At 36.0% G+C, this 26,394-nt stretch overlaps 4 protein-coding genes across 4 annotated transcripts in view; all 4 read left to right on the top strand.

The window, feature by feature from the left end:
- The first annotated feature begins 4,951 nt into the window (after positions 1–4,951).
- On the top strand, positions 4,952–5,701 carry LOC136816520 (uncharacterized). The gene has a single exon (XM_067072862.1). It carries the CDS (start codon positions 4,952–4,954, stop codon positions 5,699–5,701), a length of 750 nt encoding a protein of 249 aa, XP_066928963.1.
- Positions 5,702–10,110: 4,409 nt separating this feature from the next.
- On the top strand, positions 10,111–11,060 carry LOC136816489 (metallo-beta-lactamase domain-containing protein 1-like). The gene has a single exon (XM_067072825.1). It carries the CDS (start codon positions 10,449–10,451, stop codon positions 11,052–11,054), a length of 606 nt encoding a protein of 201 aa, XP_066928926.1. The 5' UTR covers positions 10,111–10,448; the 3' UTR covers positions 11,055–11,060.
- Positions 11,061–13,431: 2,371 nt separating this feature from the next.
- The window catches only part of LOC136816488 (copper-transporting ATPase 1-like), a gene marked incomplete in the record, with an annotated part of 24,241 nt that continues 11,278 nt past the window's right edge, over positions 13,432–26,394 (top strand). The window contains 10 exon segments of the mRNA XM_067072824.1: positions 13,432–13,509; positions 13,791–14,547; positions 14,991–15,161; positions 15,466–15,629; positions 16,063–16,304; positions 16,889–17,045; positions 17,277–17,387; positions 17,877–18,094; positions 25,424–25,472; positions 25,823–25,927. Of these exon segments, the coding sequence (XP_066928925.1) occupies positions 13,815–14,547; positions 14,991–15,161; positions 15,466–15,629; positions 16,063–16,304; positions 16,889–17,045; positions 17,277–17,387; positions 17,877–18,094; positions 25,424–25,472; positions 25,823–25,927 (1,950 nt within the window).
- LOC136816485 (uncharacterized) lies at positions 18,737–23,885 on the top strand. Its single transcript, XM_067072822.1, has 4 exons — positions 18,737–19,761; positions 21,559–22,476; positions 22,640–23,145; positions 23,574–23,885. Exons 1-4 carry the CDS (start codon positions 19,366–19,368, stop codon positions 23,842–23,844), a joined length of 2,091 nt encoding a protein of 696 aa, XP_066928923.1. The 5' UTR covers positions 18,737–19,365; the 3' UTR covers positions 23,845–23,885.

The raw sequence follows: 26,394 nt of genomic DNA, 5'->3' as shown, positions 1-26,394 counted from the left end.
TGAACTGTTCAAAACAATAATAATACAATCGAATAATTTGATTGACATTCGGATCCTTATGATCCGATGACGTCACGACCGTAAAAGGCGAGTTAGATCGAATCGTCGAATACACGAAAGAAAACTCCTAACTCGTATTTTTACCCTCGAAAAAATAAAAAAATTGCTTTTCTCAGACAATGATGGGCAAGGTATATAAGATACATAAAAAACGGGTGAAAGAGTCAAGAGTAAACCACTACCCACTCCCACCTCCCCCTTTAAGTTCTTCAGGGGCGTGGCCACAGATATCTAAGCCCGAAGGGCTAGATTTGCAACTTTAAGCTTTCTCCAGCAAAAAAAAGTGAAGCAAAAATTTGACTTTTTAAATTTCGTGCCGATGGATAGGATCTAGCATTTTAATTGTTTTTGGAGTGCGAGATCAAAAAACGTAGGCGGCAAACGCTATTTCACATCTCTCAAACCGGTGAAATTGCATATTTTAGTCACGTGACTCTGGTAGGAAATCCTTCCAAAGATGAGCTTCACTTTTTGATAAAAGCCGCAAATCTAGCCCTTGTGTCTCCACAGATATCTGTGGGCGTGGCACCTTGGTTTCTGCTTTAAACTATTTTCCGGATCCGGTTATTTTTATTTGCGCGGGAAATGACTTTCGTGATAGGTTACACGAAATCATAACAATAAACAAAAGCTGACGCGTCCGCCGGGGTCCGCACTGGATTCTACTTGACTGTGTGGTTGTTGCCTGGTTCAAGAAGTTTGACTGTGACTGTTTTAATTAATGATAGAATCCTGCATTTCTGTGATGACTGGGATAGTGGGAAGATTGAGGTATCACCAGCATTGTTTTAACTGATTTTTTTGTCTTCTATCTTTCTCCCTATTCTACCCTCGTTCCACCCTCACCTTAATTTCTTCTGACCAGCCACACACCTGCCACACTGCCAAAACAACTGTCTTACCTCCAGACGGTGTCAATCGAACGATTCGAATGCCGAATCAATTGAACGCAATTGAACACAATCGAATAATTGCAATTCGTTGTCGAACGCAATCGAATCGCAATCGAATATTACCTTAGAATTTAATGTAATCGCAATCAAACTCATTGAACGTTATCGTAATCGAACGAAATCGAATATTAATCGAATGTAATATTGATGAATGAATAGTCAACTATTAGTCAAACTCGATCGAACCAATCTAACCTTACTCAAACGCAATCGAGCACAATCGAATATTACCCAGGAATTGGCCGTTAGATTGAGATTCAATTACGTTCGACAATCGAATCACAATTATTCGATCGCGTTCGATTACGTTCGATTGGTTCGATTGCAATTTTTGTTCGAAGTTGTTCGATTGACACTATCTGGTTACCTGACTAGTAAATGACTTTGGAGGTTCGGTGAAATGGTGGCCGAATTGCCGTCCCATGTTTTGTCAGATAGTCCCAAGTTAGAGCAGTTGACGGTATTTTTTAAGTGATATACCGTGAGAGTGGGTAAACTTGCATATGGAGGCAATCACAAATATCTTCATTTCGCGTCCTCGTTGGGTCTAAAAAGTGAGTCTGTCGGTCGGTCGGTCGTAAAAACTTTCGGGTTTTCTGACCTCAATCATCCATTTTTGGAGTGTATTCTTGAAGGAAACTGCCAGCCAGCCTGCAGCCAAAACAACCGCGTGTTATGGGTGGTTTCAAATTATGACCTTTGATTACTGTGACCTCCGACCGAAAATGACACATGTAATGATAAACAAAGTCAAAATGCCGCGAATAAGCTAGATATCACTCGCAAAAAATCGGCAATAAAAAAATTTTTGAACGAAGGAGAGAAAAAGTCCGACAAATTTACCGACTCACCGACTCAATTGTACTCAATTTTCGAGAGTTCGGTCGGGCGACGCGAAACAAAGATATTTGTGATTGGCCTCACAAATGACAGTTAGCCACACTAGCGTCCCGCCAAAATACGTATCAAAGATTAATGCTGCGAAAGCGCTATATCGTTTACTTGACTCTCAAGCAAAAAAATGCACCGCAAAACTTCTAAAGGGATTCATGAAAAAATAACCCGGCGCTTTTTAATGAAATTAACATTTTCAAAAACTTTGAGAAATTGCCTAAAATTTGAGCCATAGATGAAAAAATTTGAGCCAAGCCAACCTTGAAAACTAATTTGAAGATCAACTTACCAAGAAAAAGATCTACGGGGGAGGCGGAACCCACCTAGATCCGCGCACTACCGGATAGGCTATCTCCCGGAAATTTTGCCGGACCTCAAACAATGACCCATTTACATGTCCGTAATTGTTTTTACTTTAGCGTATAAACAAGGCCTTAAAAATCGAAGCGCTGTCTCGGGAATTGAATGACAAATTTTGGTTGGTTGATTTTGGCTGCTGCACGTTTTATTTTGTTTCCAACTTTCAAGTTTTAATTAATATTGTCTTGCGAACTTGATTAAGGTAACTCTCATCCTTGTTGTTGAAATGTATCCTGTAGATGACTGATGTTTTTTTTTCTGAAAGCTAGATTTCCTAGTGTGACTAACTGAATGAATGACCCGTCTAGTCATTAAAATACAAAGTTAAATCAAAACAAAAATGGTAGAGTAGAGCTACAAACGGAGCTGAATATAGTTTGTTTTGATGACCAGTCAGGTCATTCATTTTAGGGCTATGCAAGTTACCCACTCTCACGGTAGTATGGTTTATGGAATTTACATACGTACAAGTGAAGAAATTCATAGAATTTCTGTCCAAACTATCTTCTATCAGTAGATTGGGTGGCAGAGCAGCATATGCAATTCATCCTTATTTGGAATCATCAGCACTGTATACTGAGGCAAGGGGAATTTGATGTTCTGTTTACCGTCGACCGCCCGCATGCTCTTGAGCCGCACACAAAAAAGTTCATTATTTCTTAAAAACTCATTATTTCTTCTTTTCCTTTTCCTATCCAAAACACTCAAAGTGAATCAAAATAACATCTTCGCTATAACAAAATGTGCGCCACGAGTAAAAAACATGGTTCCAATCACATCCGCGAATGGGGCAGGCATTTTTTTAAGCAGTGGGCGGCTACAAGGGCGTTTTACAAATTCGCGTTTTAGACGTTAGAATTTTTGTGCATGTCATTTTGATTCCGAAAGTGAAAGCAGCTCGATTTCACGTTGGGGAATTCAACTTCATTGGAGATGGGAAACACCAGGTAGGAATAATGAATAATGATTAATGAAATTTTGTTGCATCAAATATTTTTTGCAACGCAACATTAAACAGAACATCAAATTCCCCTTGCCTGAGCCTTGGCTAGGCAGATTGAATAGACCTTCTTTTTGACTTTCCATCCACCATCTTGAATTGTATGCAAAAATACAGGAGCGAAAAAAGCCAAGGACTCTCCCGACGCTCCGAAAACCTTGTGACGTTTTTTTTGTGCTTCGGAACATTGGAAGATTCTCTGGAACACTTCCGGTGTTCCAGAGCACGATTTTTGGCGATTGATCTGCACTGGAATAACTCCGGAACATTCCGGTGTTCTGCCCGGCGCAGCAAGATATCGGCGATATAATTACGATAGCGCTCGCTGCGCTAATCATGTGAAAACTAACTGCGCATGCGCGTATTTTAAAAAAATCAGCCGAAAACCTCACATTTTTTAATTTCTTCAATATTTCGACCAGTGATGCTTTCAAATATAATGTGACAAATTCAATTTCATTAATGGCTGAACCATCATCTTCAAAGACTGTTAGGTATTTTAGTAAAACATCTGCATATTTTTTGCAACCATGTTTAAGCGGTTTTTTAGAATGTGTTAAAAATCAATTGCTCTGGAAGCACCGGAAGAGCTCTGGAACTTTCCGGAGAGAAAAATAGTGTTTTTTAGCTGCTCCGGAAAACTCAGGACGTTTCCGGAGTACCGGGAGGGTCTTAAAAGCTGTGGTTGAATTTAGTTGGAAAATATTCAAAACATATATGCAAGTTTACACAAAGATTAAAAAGACATCAAAAGCATCTTATAAAGAAATATCATAATCATTAGAACAATAGTTGTTTTGGCGAACACAACGATCTTTTGAATAACTAATTACTTCACACCAGTTACCTAGAGACATTTAAGGCTGGTCTCCACTTTCGTGCGAATTGGGCGACAGTTTTTTTCTTAACCTTTTTTGCCTGAAGAAAAGATTATATACGTCATCAAAAAGTTTTGCGCAAACAAAAAAAAAAGTTGAAGAAAGTTCAACTTTTTATATTCGTTACGTCAATTTCGACCAATGGAATTGCGCTCAGTGGTTGTGACATAATTTACAAAATTGTTAAGATAAAATGACATACTTTTTAACAACCTTTTTAACGTCATTTTTTTGAAGCCTCTTCGTAGGAGAATGTGTCTTTCTATAAGGAGTTTTATAACTCTTCATGGCAGATTAAAAAGACAATTAGAAAACAAGAAAAAAAAATTGCAAAAAAAGAAAGGGAAGAATAGAAAAGTTGTATTTTTCACTGCTCTTTTCACATACTGAATTTGAAAAATATGTGGTGGTTCTCTTCAAAGCTTGACTCAAGAGGATTCATTCACAGAATTCCCCCTGTCCACTTCTTCTCTTTCAGTCTGTTCTGGCACCATAATAGACCTTTTTGCCTTTCCATCCACCATATTGAATTGTATGCAAAAATTATGGTGGCCAAATTGCCGTGGTAAGATTGCATTGAAAATATGCAAAAAGAAAGTATTAATATAAAACTTACATGCATAATTTTTTGCATTACATTAAAGTGTAATCTTGTAGAAGAAAAATTAAATTTGCTTTTCATGAAAACTAATAATAATAATTATGACCAGCATCATCATGAAATGTATGAAAACCCACCTAACTACATTCGACTTAATTCCCGAAGAACAAAAGGGTGGGATCTCAGGCAACTCTTAATTGACAACATGATCCTGGAGAATGCAAGAAAATCAAAACACAACCTATCGACAGCCTGGATTGATTATCGCAAAGCTTTTGATTCTGTCCCGCATGGCTGGCTAAAAAGATCTCTCCAGATACACAAATTTCCTGAAAAACTCATCAACTTCTTCACCACCAACATGTCCAAATGGAAAACCACCCTCAACATACCAACGCAAGACACTACCGTATCTTCCGATCCGATCAACATCCACAACGATATCTTCCAAGGTGATTGTCCTTCTGGGTTAAACTTTGTCATAAGCCTGTTACCTCTATCGTGGCTCATCAAAAGATCGTCGATCGGCTACGCTATAGGCCCCAGAAACAACCGTACTGTAGTCAGTCATCTTCTCGAAATTGTATCCATGTTCAGCAATGATATTTGTATGAGTTTCGGTTTGGATAAATGTAATACATTGTCGATAAGAGGAGGAAAGCTGACAAAAGGGAATGACATCACCCTCCACACCAAGGAAACCATCAAAGCTCTTGATCTCCGGAAACAGTACAAGTATCTTGGTATGCTTCAATTGAACACAATTGACAAAAAGAATATGAGAAATAAATTTCGAACAGAATACTTTCAATGGGTGAAGAAGATCTTAAAATCATCCCTCAATAGTAAAAACACTATTCAAGCCATAAATACGACGCAATACCGGCATTGTCTTACGGATTCCAAGTCCTTGACTGGTCAGTTACCAAACTGGAAGAGGTTGACCGAGAAATGAGAAACACCTTACGTCAATATCATATGCTCCACCTCAACAGCGACGTTGACAGAGTATACATCAGTCGAAAACAAGGAGGCAGAGGTCTACTCAACATCACAGACCTTTACAAGAACCAGATCATCCAGTACAGCAGATATCTAAAGAACTCCACAGAACGTCTTATTCTGCTAGTATCAACGTCACAAACATCCAAAGGTGCAAAGTCCATCCATCAAAAAGCCGAAACATACCTCAGAGAACTCAACATTGACGAAGAACAATCACAACAACTCAACAAACAACAACTGAAAACCCGCGTCAAAACCATCCGTACTACCAATCAAAAAATCCAAACCGTCAAATCCAAACCTATGCACGGCCAATTCTTCAACACACTAGAACAACCCCACATCGACAAAACCGCATCCCTTTCATGGCTACGATCTTCCACACTCAAACGAGCAACAGAATCCACCATCTGCGCAATTCAAGAAAACGACATCACAACCAAAAACACCAAAAAACACATCCACAAAACAACAAATGACGATACCTGCAAAGCCTGTAAAACCAAACCTGAAACCATCCACCACGTCATCTCTGGATGCCCTACCCTCGCACCTACCAAATACACCCAACGACACGACAACGTCTACCGCTGCATTCACCTCCTATAGCCGAAAAATACCAATTCATCGAACCAACAACCACTAAATGGTACCAATATGATCCCGAACCTATCCTCGAAAATGATGACGTTAAAATCCTCTGGAATTTCCCAGTGCAAACGGATAGACGCATCACCCGCAACAAACCCGATATCATATACCTAAATAAACAATCTCGAGACATCCAACTAATAGATATAGCGGTACCACTTGATTCCAACATCGCACAAAAACGAAACGAAAAGGTTACGAAATATGTAGACTTGTCCATAGAGGTAAAACAACTTTGGAATGGTCGGAAAGTCAACACCATACCAATCGTCATTGGAGCTTTAGGGTCGATCCATGAAAACTTTTAAAGACTTATTGAACAAAAAATGGACTTAAAAATCAATGTTAATGAAATGCAAAAGATTGTTCTCTTGGGAACATCCAATATTTCTAGACATTTTTTCTCGGCCGACTTTTGAAATCGTTCTTAGTCAAATTCTTAATCTAACGATGAAATATTTTATAAACTTTTGCCACCACTATAAAATTCTATAATTTTTAAATTCAAATTCCTGAATTCTCCAGCCCTGATATTAACGTAAATTCCATTAAGGGATGCCTAGAAAAGCAGTAAATTTTTGATGCATTCATAAATTTATTGGCAAGTAAAGGTGACCCATAAATCTTTTGACAAATTTTAACAAGCCTATTTAACAATATGATATCTACTAATATATTATAACGTTTATTGTCATATTAAAAATATCTCAAATAGAATTTAACTTAGGAACTTTAAGTCTTTGGAAAATTTAAGTCTATAGTCAATAACTTTTGGAATTATGTTTTAGTTTCTATATTTTCTATCTAAATTTACTTGAGTTTAAATTCTCACATGGGACACTTTGGGAAGCAATAGATTTTCTGAAAGGAAATTTATTGGCAATTGAAGCTGACCCATTAGAAACTCTACAACCTCGATCAAGATTAAACAATTTTCAAAATACGACACCTTTGATTTTAACTTTTATTTTTTTCCATTATATTATATTACGAATTAGTTTTAGTTGTTTCCTAAGATCTTACACAACCTTGCCAAGCCTGACAAATCTCTGTTGCACAATCTTTAGGTCTATCTCAATCTAAATCAAACCAAAACAATCATGTCCTAGGTCATACAATCCGAAATTTCTTCGGTTTCCAGAACATCCTGAAAAGCAACAAATTTTTCTACCCTACGAGGAAAGAAAAATTCTTCGGCAAGTAGGGGTGATTTGAAGCTTTTATTTCGCATAGTTTTTTGTTTTATATCTTTTAAAAAGCGTACCTTATGTATTATAAATAGAAGGAAAACTTTTATACATAGTGCATTATCGATTATCATTACGAAAATATACATCAAATAATAATAATATTATTTGCTCATCTTTTAGAACAAGCACTTCAAAAAACCATAACATTAGACAAAGCTGAAAAATCACCAGCAAAGATACAAAAATCTCCAGCAAGGATACAAAAATAATCCTTATTCGGCTGACAGTAAATTATTCTCCTGGGAATAGAACCGCCTAATCAAAACATGATCTGAACCCCCTGGTTTACAGCAGCTTTTATTAACATGTTGCGCTTGGTCTTGTATATCAAAACAGGGGTTTTGATATTTTCTAGCACGGGAAAGAATGTGTGACATCATAATTACTGCTTTCAGTTTGTGTGTTTTGAAAGTTTGATGTGTGTACTCCGTCTTCGTGGATTTTTTTAATGGCATGAAAACAGAATATGCCTTTAAGAACAAAGGTTTTTGTTGTTCTGTTAATATTTCTTTTTGGATTAAGAAAATCCATCTTTTATATTGTTCTAATGATTATAATATTTCTATATAAGATGCTTTGTTGTCTTTTTAATTGGCAATACATTTTTTTTTGACAAACTCCAACTTTGATCTTCCTTAAGGCAAAGAGGTTAGGGTATTTGGGTAAGCAAGGCAAAAATCACTAAAAAGTTGGTAAAATTGTATTCCTGGAATATGGAAGTTCCACCTACACTGATGATGATGATTATCGTTAAGATATAATCACTTCATGTACTCTTCGCTACAGTATTGAGAAAATTATTTACAATTTTTTTAAATTTTGTAACCTGTGAGTACTCACAGATGTTCTGGGGTGGCTTTTTTAACTCAGCTCAATCTTCGAGCCACACGTGTTGTTTTTAAAAATGTAATGTTTAAAATGGTAGCACAGATGAGCAGATTATTTTGATTTTGTTGTTTGAGTTTACAAGGTTCTTGACAGAATGTCTTTTCTTTGATTGTCAAATGATGACAGTAAAGTTATTAATTTTGTTAATCTGACAAATTGATGTTTGTGAATGACTCCTATTGAAGAATCTGATTTTCATGTTGATAGATTTTCTTTTAGATCTTTAGAGCTACACTGATCAGATCCAAAATGGTGAAAAAATTGACAGTTTTCAAATTAAAAAAAGCCTATTAGCAACAGACCTTTATAAACCCTAGGCAAAGTTACATCTGTCATCTTTGATCAGAGGTTTTTTTTAAGTGGCACCCTTAAAGACGCAATTGCAGTGTTGAATTTGTCGGCACTTCATCATCACAAGTATTCAAGGAAAAGTAGATCTAACGCTCTCAAATATTTACACCGCTATTGAGCAGTGCTTCAACAGCCAACTGCAGTTCATTGCCATTTTCTATAAGTTTCAGTTGAATTCAACGTTTAGGCTTTTACACTCAAACACCACCCATATTGAAATTATCAAGTTGAAATCCAGTGATTGGCTAGACACGGTACAACCAAGAAAGGTTGAAAATCAAGTCTGCTTTAAGGGGCAATTCATTTCATTGAGTTTTAAAAAGCAAGCAAAAAAGAGGACAGCGAGCAAATTGAATAAATTGGTTCTTTATTTTGCTTCTCATTATGCTTGCATTAGTTTGAAAAAAAACGACCAACACCTCAAATCCTTTTCAGGGATTGCATAGTTTGTTGCCTTAAATGGCAAAATATATCTGTGCCTACTAATTTACAGGCTCCTGCATCTACTCTGAACGTCTTATAAATGTTGTCATTGCATGTTTTCCTACATCATGTTTATCAACGACAATTCTGAATGCTTTGGCTTATCTGAAAATGACAAAATCTATGAACAATTTGACTATCAATTTAAAAAACTAAAATTTGGCTATCCAATATTTCCTGTAACTTTCTTAACTTGGAGTTAAAGTGGCAACTGTAACCAACAGTACATTATGCTCAGTTTATGCACTACTCAATATCCAGCTTTAGTGTTTTAATTGAGTTTTAGTTCCTCATCCAATTTTTTTGAATTATTTTCCAGCAAAAAGAAAAAAATTAGAAGATGGCATTTGGATTGTATAGCTTGTTAGAGGCAGTCCTTCTGGTTGTCAATGCAATGGCAGTTTTAAATGAAGAGAGATTTTTATCAAAGATTGGGTGGGGAACAGATCAAATGGCTGCTTATGGAGAACAACCAAGTGCAAAACAACAATTATTAAATTTGATACGATCAGTTAGGACAGTCATGAGGATACCATTGATTGGAGTCAATTTTTTTGTTATTATCGTCAAACTGCTGATGGGATAAACTTTTGTTAAACTGAACTCTCTAGCGTTCAAATAAACTCTTTGTTTTGCTTTCTTTCTAGTGCTCTTTAGTTTTTGATATATAATAGATATTTTAGAGTTTTGTAATGAGGGGAAGTGAAAAATGTTGTACTTAAAAAAAAAATTTTTCATTTTTTTAGCAGATGGGAATTAACAGAATCTACTATGAAGAATTGTTCCAAATTTGTGCTCGTTTGGGGGAGGAGGATGAGAAAATTGCTCTTTTTCATTTATATAGACTGATGTGCAACCAAAAGGTTGAAGATGTCTCAAATGATATCCTTTAAAATAGTTGCTGCACTTTTTTGTAAAGCTGAAATCTTTTTAATGTTATTTTAAAATTCGTTTTTCTTCAATGTTTTATTGCTGTCTGTTTTGAATTTAAGTTTTTTAAATTTATTGATAATTGAATTATCAAGCTTTCTTTTTTCGCTCTTTTTCCTTTCATTCTATAGGAAAGACTAGAAAATGAGTCAAATCCACATCTTGAAGACAGGCTATGGAAACGAAGACGAGAAAGGTATATATCATGCAAGTGCCACGTGTACACTTGTACTCAATGATGAAATGAAGATTATTGTTGATCCTGGTGGTGCTTGGGAAAGAAAAGACATTATCGAAAGGTTGTTGAAATTTGGTGTAGATTGTGAAGATATTGATGTAGTTATTGGCACACATGGCCACTCTGATCATATTGGTAATTTGAACTTGTTCCCAAAAGCAAAACAAATTGTTGGTTTTGATATAAATACTGGTGATCATTATGAAACAGATCATGATTTCAAATCTGGTCTTTCTTATCCCTTGATAGAAGGCAAGTTAGAGGTTTTACCAACTCCTGGTCACATGCACCACGATGTATCATTGATTGTATATGATAGTTTGAATTCTGAACATGGTGTTGTTGGGATTTGTGGTGATTTATTTGAGAACAGTGAAGATGATGGAGTCTGGCAAGAAATCAGTGAGAATGTGGAATTGCAATCAAGGAATCGAAATGTGATTTTGGATTTGTGCCATCATATTGTTCCTGGTCATGGCAACATGTTTAAAAACCCTCTCAAGAAATCATAAATTACTTCAATATATACAAATCTTGAATCACATTGAATGTTCACGTGTACCGTAGTTTTGATTCACTTTATAATTATTGCATTAATTTTGTTAATCTATTTCAAGACTTTTCGATGAGAAAAATTTTATAAAAACAATCTGCATCAAAAAATGGCTGAAAACTTTGATGGGAATAGGTTAAAATCGAATTGATAAGAATTAAGTAACAGTTATTCAAGCTTGAAATGCTTTTTAAATAAGGTCAATGGAAACTCTTAAAGAAATCTGCTATCGGGGAAAGTTTTTGTGAGCAATTCTTTACCTTTTTTTAAATTTCTTTCTTTCAACAAAATGTACACACACATACTACTGACGAACTGACAAGACATCATATGCACAAACATGGACAATCTACAACAAACGCACAAATGACAGCAAAACAAGGTATTTTATTTTATTGATAATATATAATTCTAAATTTTCTATTAAAATACACGCTTTTTTTTATAAGAATGGTGTAAATCCATTTCATCATGGATATTCTTAACTTTTTTGGGAGAATCATCCTAAAATATTCTTACAACATTCTTAGGTTAGGATCCTAATTGACGATTTATAATTTAAAATGGTCTAAAAATGGCATTCTTAGCTTGAGTACCAAAAATAATTCTATATGATGGTGATATTCTTAGCGTATTCTTAATTTTTTGGTCATTTTCATCATGGACATTCTTATAAAGTGTATTCTTATAAAAAACAGCGTGTTTGCTCATAATGATGATTTTTGATTTACAGTCCTGCTTAATTTAATAAGTCTCCAAAAATATTTGGTAAAATCATATTTTAAATTGTAGGTATCTAAACATCGTATAAGTTAATTAGTGGTATAGAACACATAAAATAAACAGATTGTTTAGTATAATTCAACTAATTAACGCCATGACTACGTTATAATTTTCACAATGATTTTGATTAGTATATGTAATCACGAGTGCAATTTTCGAATTGTGGGAGTTATTATGTGATTACGAGCTAATCACACAACGGGTTTCACTACTTTTTCCCCGGTATGAAAGTAAATTACATTGAAAGTTTTTCATTTTTCTCTTCTCTTTATGTTTTTCTATTGTTTGCTTAGAGATTTTCTTTCTCAAAAAATGAATTTCGAATGCAATTTAAACGTTCAATAAAAAAATGTAAGAAAAAAACATTAAAATCAATTTCGTAAACATTGGCGCGTCATTGAAGAGTGCGATTAACGATTAATTGCTCTCTTTGAAGGCGCGTCAACTCATCGTGCGATTATCACTTTAAAAAATGAACTTAAAAATTAAACCCGAAAAGATTTGTCTGATATATCATTTAAACAGCTTTTATTATTTAATTCCTTTATAAACTCTCTTTAGCCATTTACTCAAAAATTCTGTTTAAAGATAATTAATCTCTCTAATGTTTATCAAGACTTTTGTTGTTTTTAAAAACTTCTAACAGTGGGAATTCTCATGTGAATTATAATTGATGATATAATCTGATTTCACATTTTCTTTTGTAATTCAATATACTTAGAAGGTTAACTCAAAGGATGAATTTTCCGTTTTTGCTTTGCAACTAGAGATTTTCAAACATACTGCAATATTTTTCTTTCAATTTGTAAAGTGCTAACACGTTGACGAAAAAAGAATGGCTTAAATTGTTTCATACTGGGTGTTTGAACTTGAATCAATCTTTATTTCTCTAGCTCTATTAATGAGATCTAACATTTTCAATAAGATCTATTTGAAATAAATGAAAATATATGTTACACAGTTTTAATGTGAAATTCTAAATACAACCACAATTAAAACATGTAAAACCGTCAGCATTAGCATGCCCCCTGTCACCCCGGGGGCCAGGGGGGCCATGGCCCCCCCCCAATATTTTGCAAAGTATTTTTTTTTTTACTTTGAAAAATCTTATATATACCGTTTAGAGGGGTGAAATAAGGGCAAAAAGTCGAAAATTTTCTCGTCGCCCAACCATGGTGGGTGACATATTTTTTTGGCCCCCTCAATTCGATGCGCACGCCGGGGGCCATGATTAGATGTAAATCGACTTTAATTTTTTTAATTTGATAATGTTCAGTAATGTTAATTTTTGAAAACGTTTTGGTATTGCAGTTTAGTGAAGGAGTTATTGCGGTGAAAAACCTCTCTATATGTTTCCAAAGCATAATCACGTGTTTTGTGTTGATATTCAAACTTCAAAGAACTGTTTCTTATAATAACGTTCATAACACTTTATTATGTAAAACAATGAATGAATTAATATTAAAATCATAAAAGTGATATCAAATTCTGCTACAGAATAACTTGCTAAGAATGTTGGTTGGTCTTTTATGATTATAGAATTTTTGTCTATAACAACATTTTAATTGAAATTTGAATGTTTTTAAAAAGAATAACTTTTTATACTGAAATATGTAAAGGAGATATTCAAAGTAGGTTTTGGCAAGTTTTTTGATATTTTAACGAGTTTTATTTGGATTTGCAGTACCTAGACTTTATCTTTAACCTATATCTATTATTGAATTAAATTGTAATAAAATAACATAAAATCTGCTATAGATAATCTTGTTAAACTGATATTAGATTAAATCTAAATCGCAAGACTTACTCTAGACTTGCTTTTAAAAATAAGCAGACTTTTTTGGGGATGTTTTTAGAAAAAGTGTAGTTGGATTGATTCGAGATATTTCATTTTCCATTTATTTTTTTTTAGGTTTTGTAGAAAATATAATGCAATATGAACAACAACGAAGAAACACAGAATCACCAGCCGCTCATCATCAGCATCAAAGGGATGACCTGTCAATCATGTGTCCAGTCCATCTCCAATGCTTTATCTGAACAACCTGGCATTATCGAGTATGAGATCTCCTTACAGAACAATAATGGAAAATTCAAAATTAATCCTGATGTGGTGACCTCTGAAAATATTATACAATGTTTGGAAGGATGTGGATTTGATGCATTTCTTGTTAACGATGGTGCTGGTGAAAATGGTTTGACAGAAGTGTTGGTGAATGTTGAAGGAATGACTTGCCAAAGCTGCGTCACCTCAATTGAGAATCTCTTTATGAATTACAAAGGAGTTTCATCAGTTGAAGTCAGTTTAGCGAATCATAATGCATTGTTTGTTTACGACAAGAGTATTGCAAATGAAAAAGACATTATAAGAGTGATTGAGGATGCTGGCTTTGAAGTGCCAATGACAACTGTAGATATGGATACATCTAATGTAACGGAAGATCTTGGTAATTGCAGTGTCACTCATGTTTATATTGAATCTTTGGAAACTCAAAAAGAAGCATTTTACATCAAGGAGTCGCTGGAGAAACTGGATGGAGTGTTTTCAGTGCGAGTTCGCTTGACTTCCAAGTTAGGGATCATCAAACATTCTTTAGAGGAAACAAATGTTAATGACATTATTATCTTTATTAATGACCTTGGATTTCAATGCTCGTTGAAAGCAGTCGGTATGTAACATTCTTAACATTGTTTTTGATGTAATGATCACTGATGAGTTTTTCTTAAAGGGATAATCAGATGGTTTGAGAATTTTTGTCTGAAGAAACCCTCTGTGCTTTTGAGTAAAATTGCCAAATATTTTTGTCTAACTATATTCTAAAGTCGAAATATCACAATCTAAATCACGGTTCTTACGTTGAAATTCTTTTGTTTTTTAGTAAAAGTGAAAAACTTGTAACTTAATTATCTTGACTTTGGGATATATACTAGCAAAAATATTTTGAGGTTTAGCTCAGGACAATTCCACAAGTCAAATATCCCAAACCACCTGAATATCCCTTTAAATATTACACCGAATTAGAGGATAAGTTTCCTAGCTACCGAGACCGGTTCTATGGAAGAGACTTTCATTCATTCTCATTTAAATGGTTTGTACGGCTTATTATTTCAGATCTTAGAAGATCAAGCCATTCAGTGTCCTCTCTCACAACACCGGCAATCCAATCTTCTCCATCGCAACATGAAGACGAAGAGTCCGTCACAAAATTGATCGTCAGCATCAACGGCATGACATGTGCGTCTTGTGTCGCCAACATCGAGAAAAATCTCAACAAGAAAGAAGGTGCTCTTTTCCTTTTGGATAATTAGCCCTGATTGTGGAGAAAATTAATGGTGGACAGTATTATAATCTATAATTTAGAGGAAATTCTGACGACGATAATTTGATTTTGTCTACCATTCTATTTCCAAGGGATATATACATCTTTATTTCACAAGAAGGGGACAATTCTATATGAGCCCCAACTTTGAATTTTGTTGGTTTTGAATTTCCCTCGCTCGACAAAAATAGCGTAAGAAGCAAAAAAAAAATGATGATATATTACAAACACCTACCTTGATCAAGTTTCCATTTGTGTTTATTTCAGGCGTTCGATCATGTGTTGTAGCGTTGTTGGCACAGAAGAGTGAAATTAGATACGAGAGGGTGTTGACAGATGCTGACTCTATTGTATCCACCATCAATCAACTTGGTTTTGAAGCCTCTATCATCGAAGATGGTGCATCTAGTGACGTCACGCTCGATCTTCAGGTTGGTGTATCACTTTTTTCCATCCATAATTATAACGCTTTATGTAGTAGAAAATGTTTTATATAAATTGGTCTTATGACTGAAAAATTATCTGTTCCTTCCTCTCTGTTTCCACTGTTTCTGTCGCACAGCTCCGGTGGAACATTCTTTTTCAGTGGGGATAAAAATTCCTATTGAAATCCCAATGGGGATAGAAAATCCTTTGTTCCAAGGTTGAAAAATTCAGTAGCAATATTTTTGAAGTGCAATTTTTAAGCATCGAATTTCGAATGTGGATGAAATAAAAGTAAATTTCCAAGTGGGGCCGAAATTCTAAGGTATTTTCCCATCGGTGACGAAAATTTTGTCAAACTTTCCAGTGGGCCTAGGCTCCCAGTAGGTCTGTGACACAGAAGTATATTCTTTGTTCAAATTCTTTTCGTATAATATTCAGATAGAAGGTATGACATGTGCAAGTTGTGTCAGTTCCATCGAGTCGACTTTGCTCAAACTTCCCGGTATGATTTCTGCATCAGTTGCTTTGACAACCAGTTCTGGAAAGTTCACCTTCAATCCTGACCTTCTCGGTACACGAGATATCATTGAGAAGATCAACAACTTGGGATTCAATGCCAGCATTTCCAAATATAACGACAACAAATTGGAAGCACTCTCACACGCCAAAACTATCCAAAGGTATTTTATATTATTGCCAATAGATCTCTTTAATTTATTAAAATTTGTAACGTAGAAATGTGTAATGAAGTCTTTCATGATATTGCATGGGTCCTAGTGAGCCACTGGAAGCGAGAAAGATCAAAGTTTTTGGGGAAAAAATATAATCCACAATGGTTGGACGACGAAGAAAATTGTTCACTTTTTACATCTTCTGAACACCATAAACGATTACCGGACGTTTCCCCGACGGACATTTCCCCGACGGACATTTCCCCGACCGGACGTTTCCCCGACCGACATTTCCCCGACAGACGTTTCCCCCGACAGACAATTCCCCGATGGACGTTTCCCCGACAGACAATTCCCCGACGGACGTTTCCCCGACAGACAATTCCCCGACGGACGTTTCCCCGACAGACAATTCCCCGACGGATGTTTCCGCGACCGGTCATCTCCCCGATGGAGCTATCTTATTGGATAGACACTTAACGACGTTTAATAGACGTTTTTTAAGGTTTTTGACTTGTAAAAAATATAGGTCTGCGAAAAAATGAGGACATTGAATTTGCATAAAATCGACACTTTTCCCTTTCCTCTTATAGATGGCGTGGCTCGTTCTTGGTTTCGTTGATCTTTGGTGTTCCAGTGTTATGCGTGGTTCTCACCTACTCTGTAATTGGTGAACAGACTGGTTTCTACATCAGCCCTGGATTGTCCTTACAAAATTTCTTGCTGTTCATCTTGTGTACACCAGTGCAGGTTGGTTTGGTTCGGTTAATTTCTTTATTCAGGGGATAAATAAAACATGGTGGAATTTCCCAAATGCATTTTTAGACTTTGAAGGAAAGTTATTTCTGTTTTATTTTTTAACGAAATCTTCTGGTGCTAGAACTATTTTACGGAAAGTTATTTTTGGCTTTGGGCATCGTTTTCTTTGAAAGATTATTTCGAACTTTACCGGTTTTAACGCTGTTTTTCTTTATACTCCAGTTTTTTGGAGGACGTTATTTCTACGTCATGGCATACAAATCTTTGAAACATGGTATCGCAAACATGGATGTCCTGATTGTTATGGCAACCACTGTCGCCTATATCTACTCTGTAAGCTATTTTCTAATATTTACCTTTATGATTCTGAAGCGGGAGGGCGTAGCGATGTTCTTAAAGTTGCAAAAAGGGGTTGTAAGAGATTTGTTTTATATAGACTCAGGGATTTTTTGACCCCCTTGCGGACTGTAACTCAGCCGAAGATCCGCTTAAATCTTTTAAATCTTTTTATAGACTGGATGGGACGACTAAGTACTTTACTGGACGTGTAATAGAAAATTATCAAAAAGCAAAGTAGACTCTAGTCTAACTGTAACTACACTTATTTAATTTATTTTTCTAAGTGAATCATTTTTAATCAATGTTAGCTTTTTTTTAACGGGAATTTTCTGTCCAATGAAATAGTGAGGCACTGGGAAAGTAACAAAAGTTATCTGATATTCCTAGACTATAACACTTCATATGTTCACTACGCTCTGCTTTACAGGGAGCAATATTTTAGTTTCAAGATTTTATAAATGTATCTTTGTGCATCTTTCATAGTTTGTGGTGCTATTATTGGCGGTTATTCAGCAACCACAGAAGAGTCCGATGACATTCTTTGAGACACCACCCATGCTTTTAGTGTTCATTTCACTGGGGCGGTGGCTTGAAAACCTGGCTAAAAGTAAGACGTCTGAAGCTCTTTCTAAATTGTTGCAACTTCAACCTGCAGACGCCATCTTGATTAAACTGAACAAAAACACTGGGGCTGTGGAAAGGTATGGAAAATTGTTGTTTACTAACAATACATTAATCTGAAGTAAGAAAGTCTTTTTTGGGGATGATTTGCGTGGCTTTCTCTATCTATGATAATCCTCAAATAATACACTGGCTATTTTTACAAAATCCTTTTTACTTCGAAAAAATCTCATTTTCACAAAAAGACCAATTTTTTGTTACACGCTCAATTCAGGGCTGTCATTTGTATCTGAATCAATAGAATGTTTGGTGAATAGGCTTGATGAACAGCATACGAAATCAAGTTCGAAAAAAGCTCCTCCAAAACTACCCCATCCCTATTCCAACACGCGATTTTTTTATCACACTTTTTTTGATTTTCACACTGTTTTTATTCAATCTTTTCATCACGTTTTCGAGAAATGAGCCATGGTCGTCCAGTACAGGTACCTCTGGCACTCGATGTAGAATATTTCATTCGACACGCTAACGCTCTGAAGGTCGGGAAAATTTTCAACATCTTGAAGGTTTTGATTACGGAATTTTGCCAGACCGGGTCAAGGATTTTGCAGTGGAAGGCCTAAACCTGCCTGAACCCCAGTCTTCGTTTTCGGAGATTGTCGGGTCCAACCAAAATATTTTCTGGCTAAGCCGCCCATTTAGAGCTTTGGGGTTGGAAAATATCACAAATATCAAAGTAACGTTCTGTCAATTCCGTTTGCCTGGCGATCTTTTCATAAGGAATACTTATAAAATTTACAAGGTAAATGCTTCTTTTCGCTGACTAAACAAGTGATATTCTTCAATTCAGAGCAAAGTCAATTTTTTCGAACATATACAAATTTACGTCCCCCCTATGCGAATCTAGCTAAAGGATGCGGAACGCGCGTTTGAATAGGAAGTGTATCCTTTCTCTAGATCTGTGTGTAGCGTGAAAAAATCTGTATATGTGCACGAAAATCAGGAAAATGAGCCGGATGGATGGCGAAGTATCGACTTTGTTTTGTGGTGGATGGGATCGCTTTTTATTAATAAAAGGATAATATTTTAAAAAATGACGTCAAATGTTTTAAATTAATAATTCTGACGTCAAAAAGATTTTTAAATTAATATTTCGACGTCAAAAAGATTTTCACTTCAGATATTTCTAGATCTTCAAAAGAGCAGCACGCTTTTGGTTTTGTGGCTAGAAATATCGTGTAAATAGCAACTTTGTTGGCAAATCAATTGGTATTTTGTTGGCAATTATTGGGAATCGTTTTGCAAGTAATTTGTTTATCTTCTTTGTGGTAATTTCATTGTTTGTTGCATCATGAAGTGGCGAGCAAATCAAATGATGAGAAACGATCTCACCAAGAGCAGTAAGACGCGTCTCCCAAAGAAGTGTTACGACGAAACACCAACAACAAGAGAGGATGTTGAGGATCGTGGCAATGTCACCGATGCTGCATCTAAAGAACGTTTGCATCGCAGAAATTCCCAACTCCGCACGGATGAATTCCTCTCAGTTCCCGATTTCAATCGTGATTCGAAAAAATCGGGAAGACTTGACATTGCAAGTCATGGCAAATCAAGCTTAAGTGACGGTGACTTGAATAAGGCTTTAAAGTGTCAAACTAGAGTTCGCCGACGGAAACTAAAGCAACTTTCTGCTCAGTTGGTCGAGGAAACTGAAAAGGTGACCTCTGAAGAATCTGAAACCAACCAGGTATGTCTTTTCCTTTTATTCTTTCTTGTTTGAACTTTTTATAACTGAAACCAACCAGGTTTGTGTTGGCCCTTTCATTCCTTCTTGTTTAAACGTTTCATAACTGAAGTAGGATCAAGTTTATCTGTTATCGACTTCTAATACATATTTTTTAGCACAATAAAGGCATACTAACCAGGTTTGTGCTGGTCTTTTCATTCATTCTTGTTTAAACGTTTCATAATTCAAGTAGGATCAAGTTGATCTGTTATCGAATTCTAATACATATTTTTTAACACAAGGGGCATACTAACCATGTTTGTGTTGGTCCTTTCATTCCTTCTTGTTTTAAAACTTTTCATAACTGAAGTAGGATCAAGTTTATCTTTTATCGACTTCTAATACATATTTTTTAACACAAGGGGCATACTAACCATGTTTGTGTTGGTCCTTTCATTCATTCTTGTTTTAAAACTTTTCATAACTGAAGTAGGATCAAGTTTATCTTTTATCGAATTCTGATACATATTTTTTAACACAAGGGGCATACTAACCATGTTTGTTGGCCCTTTCATTCCTTCTTGTTTTAAAACTTTTCATAACTGAAGTAGGATCAAGTTTATCTTTTATCAACTTCTACTATATCTTTAGCTCAATACTCAGGACATTGTAGGGTGTAAAGTGCATACCTTCCTCTAGAGATTACATACTACATTAGTTCTGGTCTACGAAGGCTGATGGCACCTTTTACACTTTAATTTACTGTTTATCATGCTCTGTACATTCAATCAGTCATTAGTTTTAATATTTTGTCATCAGTTCAAGGCTTTCAGCAAACAAACCATGCTTGATGTTCCACCTTTCCTCTATATCCCTAACCTTAATATTTTTATATTTTGTATTTGTATTGTAAGATACTTACAATAAATATCAATATCATATTTCTGCCGCACTGACATCACTCTTGTTTGCTGCGCGTACTAAGAAATGTTATTATTATCCTCAGATTTGCTTTATGAGACACCCTTGTGTCACAGACCCACTAGGGCCCCAGCCCCACTGAAAAATTTCGTCCCCGGTGGGAAAAATATCCACCAATTTTAGGCGCACTGGGAAATTGACTTTCGATTTCATCCCCATTCAAAATTCAATGTAACACTTGCACCCCAAAACCATCCTCACTGGATTTTTCTACTAACAATATAATTCTTATCATCATTGGGATTTCGATAGAAAATGTTATCCCCCTTGTGGGAAAAAGCTTCAGCAGGGTTGTGAGCCAGGAGTGTATAAAGGCTAGTGAGCCAAATTCATCTATCAAAATCACTGACAATTTTGGCATTCGATTATCCCCCCGTGATATTTAAATCTAGTCTTTCGTTCGAAAGGGCCATTCCGTTTCATATCCATACAGGGGGTGAACGAGTTTTTTTAGTCAAAATAAACTCTTGAAAATGTGCGATAACTCTTGGAGAAATGGCAAAATTTGCATACATAATCCCTCTAGAAAAAAAGATTCTATTGGAAAAAAATCTTTCTATATACAGTAAAGTGATGGTGTACGAACTAAAATCAATTATTTACCCTTTGGAGATTTAGGATAACTTTCAACCTTTTCTCCGAACACTTGGAATATAATGGACCTTGTTATTATCTTTTATTATTTCTGGAATTTATTCTATTGGGACACCAATTGAAATGACCGCCCACCTCTATGTATGGATATAAAATGGAATGGCCTAAGCTCTGCGAAGTGTTTTTCTACTACATCTGGCTGTCCTTTTAGACATACTTTTACACTACGGTTCTTTTTGTTAGGTCACCCAAATTGTTCCGGACAACGGATCTCAATCCGAACCCGAAAACGAAAAAGTTTGTATCAAGATCGAATACGAGCAACTTCATGAGGAGCATGCGACGTACAAGGGCGAGATCACAAGTTTGAAGTTCGCCCTTCAACGGACCGCTGAAGAGTATGCCCAGCTCCATCAACGAAACAATGAGTGTGCGGTTGAAATCCAATCTCTCAAAGATGCAAACGAGGAGTCAGCTCTCAAATACAAAGCTGAGATCAGTGTCAAAGATGCAGAACTTGCGAAGTTGAACGAGCAATGCTGTGTGGCGCAACGACACATACAAGAACTGCAGGTGGACATTGAAAATAATGTCGAAGTCTTGAAGAAAGATCTCGCTCGTAAGTCGTCAACCGAGGTTCGTGAAAACGAGGCGATTAAGAAACGTTTGGTGGAAGTAGAGGCCGAGAAGATCAATCTCGCAGAGGAGCTGAATTCGCGTTTAGCACAACAGGCGGAAGACCACGAGTTGACCAAGCAACGACTTTCTAACGCGGAAAGCAAATACGGAGATATGGAAAGATTGTTGCAAGTCGAGAAAGAGAAAAATGTCTTTTTGAAAAACGAATTGGATTCCGAAGCCTCGATGGCTAACGGCTTTAAAGATGAAATCCAAAAATTGACATCAAAATTTTCCAGCGCTGAGCAGACTTCCAATAAAAAGAAGAAGGAACTTCAAACCATGACTTCGAAGCTTGGACAGCGCGAAATCGAGATCCGTCGGAGAGTGGAGGAAATTGCGGCCATGATGAAGCAAGAAAAAAAGCTTCTTGCATCGGTGCAAAAACAACAACTCGAATTAGAATCTAAAAATGAGAATGTGAAACGTTTGAGGTCAACAAATAAGACCTTGTCAAGACAACGCGACGAGTCTCGGGCTGAGGTATGTTAAATTGTTTTGACATTTTTCTTTCTTTTTGTTGAGTCTTTATGTATTTGAAACCTTGACCTGAGTCTTTGGTTAGTCAAGTCAAAATGGAAATTTTGCCATAGTGCGTAAGACATTATTTTTCACATACAAATAATACGTTTATACTTTCATTCAGGTCAAACGTAAGGACGAAGAGATTTCTAAATTGAAAACCAAGATAGAATCCACCCAAAAGTATGCAGATTCTGTTAAAAATGAGATGTCCAGCCTCGTTTCAAAAGATGGACAAACGAATGTCTCGAAGAAGAAAAATAAGAAGAAGAAGTCCAATGATGACGTCACTTGCTCATCACAAGAGCCATCCAAGACAAAGAAAGAGGGAGTTGCAATTCCCACATCTAATATTTACGAGGTTTTGTCAACTGAAGGCGCGGAGAAAGATGGCAGCGTTCGAACTAAAGACGCTCATAAAGTGAAAGGAGAAGTACTGAAGGCGGCTCCCAACACCGCCGATGACAAGGAGATTATTGGTGATTCTGAAGCCGCCCGTGATACGCCTTCACAAAAAGTTTGCGCAAAGAAAGCACAAGACGTTAAAAACGTTCTCAAGAAAAAAGTTTCGAAGGAAAAGAAGGAACGAAAATCCAAAATGAAGAATGGAAAGAAACAAGTTCCCTTGAGGTATGTTGTTTTAATGTTTTTAAATCAGTAGAATGATTTCTTTAGAAGGCTTGTTGAAAATTGGGTGAAGATTAAGTGAAGATTAAAGAGTAAGCGAGCGAAGAAGCGAAAATTTTATCATATGTCAGTCTCTAAAGCCAACAGGACTTCCATCATATGGTAAATTTTATATTAAAGGTTTTATTTTTACATAAGTGCTCCCGTTTTATATCAGACACATATCTCATATCAGAACGGTATTGTTATAAAGTGCTGAATAAACAAAAAATTGGTTTTATTAGGTTTTTTATTTATCTTTCCGACCAATCTTGCTCCACATCCGTGTCAATTCAATGTCTAAAAGCTTGTAAATTAAAATTGATGAGTAAGCAAACGGTATCACTCTTATTTAAAAACAAAACCTTTATGTGTCTTTCTTTTTCTTTCAGCACAAACGATGCACAACTCAAATGGAAGGTTGATGCAACGGATGAGAGCACAGACAACAAGTGGTGGAATTTCTTCTTCGTCCTCATCTCCATCATCCTCTTGGTGTCCTATTTCCACATCCAAGATGTCCAAAGCTACCTCAACATGTATGATGTCCAAGGATACCTCGACATGTATGATGTCCAAGGATATTTAGAATCAACAACCGCTGTTTGCCAACAAGCTTTCACTGACCTCAAAGATGGAGTTTTCGGACTCTTCAACAATTAAATGTGACCCTCCGTCTTGGTGCTTGTAAGGAGAAGTGTTCGGTTCAGCAAAATAGATATCCATGATATGCACCATTGCAATGTCTTTACATCACGGACCCAACAACTGATTGGTTGTAAGTGACGTAGAATCAGTCAATACGTCACTTTCAACCAATCATCTGTTGGGTCCGTGGATGATATTGTAATGGTGCATATCATGAATACTTCGAATAATCTCAGAATACAATGCTGCATCCAACCGGTTCAAACTAACTGAAAACCTCTTTTTACGAGCACCCAGATGATTCCCCCAATTTAAATTTGTATATTTTTTGCTATTTCTATTAATCTCATTCTTTATTTTTCATGAAATATATTTTTAAAACACAAAACATGAACTTGTCACTATCCTAATGATTGCAAGCTGACGCGGCCTGATACAATAATGGCAAAAATGAATTGAGAAATTTGGACGTATTACATCGTTTTTTAGTCAAATTTAAATTTCTTTTAAAAACTCGATTTTTGTGTGAGCTTATTTTGGTGAGGAGGCTATATTTTTAATTTTTGAGAGAACTAATTTTTGGCGGATTTTTTCCCTTAATGTACAATTCTTCTCCTTTTCTTGTTTAACCGTATGAGCATCAGGGTTTTGCTGATGGTTCTTGATGACGTAATCTTTTTTTGAAAATACCTGAAAATAGGACCTCCCTGAATTTTTCTCACTTTGATTATTTTTGCTCAAATTATGAGAGGCAATTCCACGTGATATTTGTTTTGGTGGCACATGATCAATTTTTGCCACGTGCTGGTCTCGTATTTTACAGACCGGTCCACAATTGCCCTTTTTGCCTAAATCAGCCCTAGGATACTGGGATTGGAAGATGCCATTGACTTGGAATCTTGACCAGTGTTAGATTTTAATAATACAAGCCTGTAGCCATGATTCCAGCTTTAGCTGGAAAATCAGATGAGCGAAAGTGAGCGCTTTAGGTAAGAAAACGCACCGTTTTCTAAAATGCCAACAGACATGTATTTTACAAACCGGTCTGAAAAATACCAAATACTCATGGGTCCAAATTTTTTCTATTACTAGTCTCTTTCATCTGACAAACCAGCCTTCTTAAACAAATTGGAACGAGTTAATCCGTTAATATGTACTTTTAACCAAATTTACATTCTGGTCTGTATCAAAAATGTGTGTCAAAATATCAACCTCTAGTAGGTGGCCGAACCAAAATTTAGCAAATCATCTCCAATTATGTATACTTTTCCTTACTAGCAAAAATTCCAAGGTCGTAGCGCTTGTCAATCTTGAGATTTTAAGGGGGGCTCGAGACCCCACCCAAGATTCTTCCCCTAGTAAACCAAGATGCTTCCCCTAGTAAACAAATAGGAAGATGCTCTAAGGGTTTAAGGGACAGATTGACTTTATTATGATAAATAAAAAGTATTTGTTATCAAGTCGTGATGAAATTCTGTTTTTCTCAACTTGTTATACTCTGTGTAAAAATTTCTCTTGGGTTACTGAATAAAGCAAGGTTGTAAGTAAGCATAAGTAAAGTATTGTTTATTAAATATTTTTTCTTCGTTTTTAGCCAAACTCCTATCGATATTGATTTGGTACAAAGAGGGGATATTTTGCAGGTATGGCTCGAACAAATTACAAATATGTGCAGAATCTTTATAAATAGAAGATCGACTATTTGTTTTTTTGCACGTTTTTTTATAAGAACAAACTATATAAGAACATAAGGCTTCGACTGCCAAAATATCAAGAACAAGTTAAGAACATTTTAAGGCTTTACGGAATCTAAAACGCTCAATTTCTTAGAAAATAGCAGAAAAACTGGTGAAAGTAAGAACGTGTTTAGGCTTGCAACTAAAAAGTTAAGAACATCCGATAAGGCTTCAAATTGTTTTGACGTTCTTTTAAAAACATGTATCTTTTCTTTTTCCAAGGTATTGAATTCAGGTTTTTTCTTCGTTCACTTCAGGTTGTTCCAGGGAGTAAGGTACCAGTGGACGGGCGAATTGTGGATGGATTCTCCATGGCTGACGAATCTCTCATCACTGGTGAATCCATGCCTGTCGCCAAAACTGTAAGTCCAATGGGATGATCCATTTAAAATCTATACAGGGGGGGGGCGGACGAATCTTTTCAAGCCAAAAAATGATTCTTGAAAATATGTTGACACCCTGGAAAATGGAAAAATTTGCAAGAAAACCCCTACTACTTCATACCTTAAAGTGAGAGTGGGCCAACTAAAACCAGTCTTTTACCGCCCGGAAGTTTTAGATTATTTTTCAGCCCCCTTGAAAAATAAAAAAAATTTCCTTAGTTCCCCTGAAAATACTTCTTCGGATTATCCGCCTACCTAAGTTCGTCTACCCCCCTCTCCCAATGTTGGAATGGCCTAACATTGCTGATTTCTAACTCTTGTGTTTCCGTGTTATTTCATCTAAGAAAAACTGCACTGGATTTAAAAAGACTTCTCAGCTTGTCTATTTATTTCAAGATCCCGAAATGCAATTTAAGCCAAAATGATGAGCATCATTCGGAGATCTC

This window comes from Clytia hemisphaerica, unplaced genomic scaffold (assembly GCF_902728285.1).
Source record: "Clytia hemisphaerica strain Z4C2 unplaced genomic scaffold, Clytia hemisphaerica genome assembly, whole genome shotgun sequence".
Lineage (NCBI taxonomy): Eukaryota > Metazoa > Cnidaria > Hydrozoa > Leptothecata > Clytiidae > Clytia > Clytia hemisphaerica.
The sequence above is the reverse complement of the archived record's forward strand: the minus strand, read 5'-3'. Positions and strand labels throughout refer to the sequence as shown.

Bases quoted from the DNA above. Each gene is read 5' to 3' on its own strand.
- LOC136816489 (XM_067072825.1), top strand. From the start codon at position 10,449: ATGAGTCAAATCCACATCTTGAAGACAGGCTATGGAAACGAAGACGAG.
- LOC136816520 (XM_067072862.1), top strand. From the start codon at position 4,952: ATGATCCTGGAGAATGCAAGAAAATCAAAACACAACCTATCGACAGCC.
- LOC136816485 (XM_067072822.1), top strand. From the start codon at position 19,366: ATGAAGTGGCGAGCAAATCAAATGATGAGAAACGATCTCACCAAGAGC. The intron at 19,762-21,558 runs GTATGTCTTTTC...TCTTTTTGTTAG, and splicing joins AAGAATCTGAAACCAACCAG to GTCACCCAAATTGTTCCGGA. The intron at 22,477-22,639 runs GTATGTTAAATT...ACTTTCATTCAG, and splicing joins GCGACGAGTCTCGGGCTGAG to GTCAAACGTAAGGACGAAGA.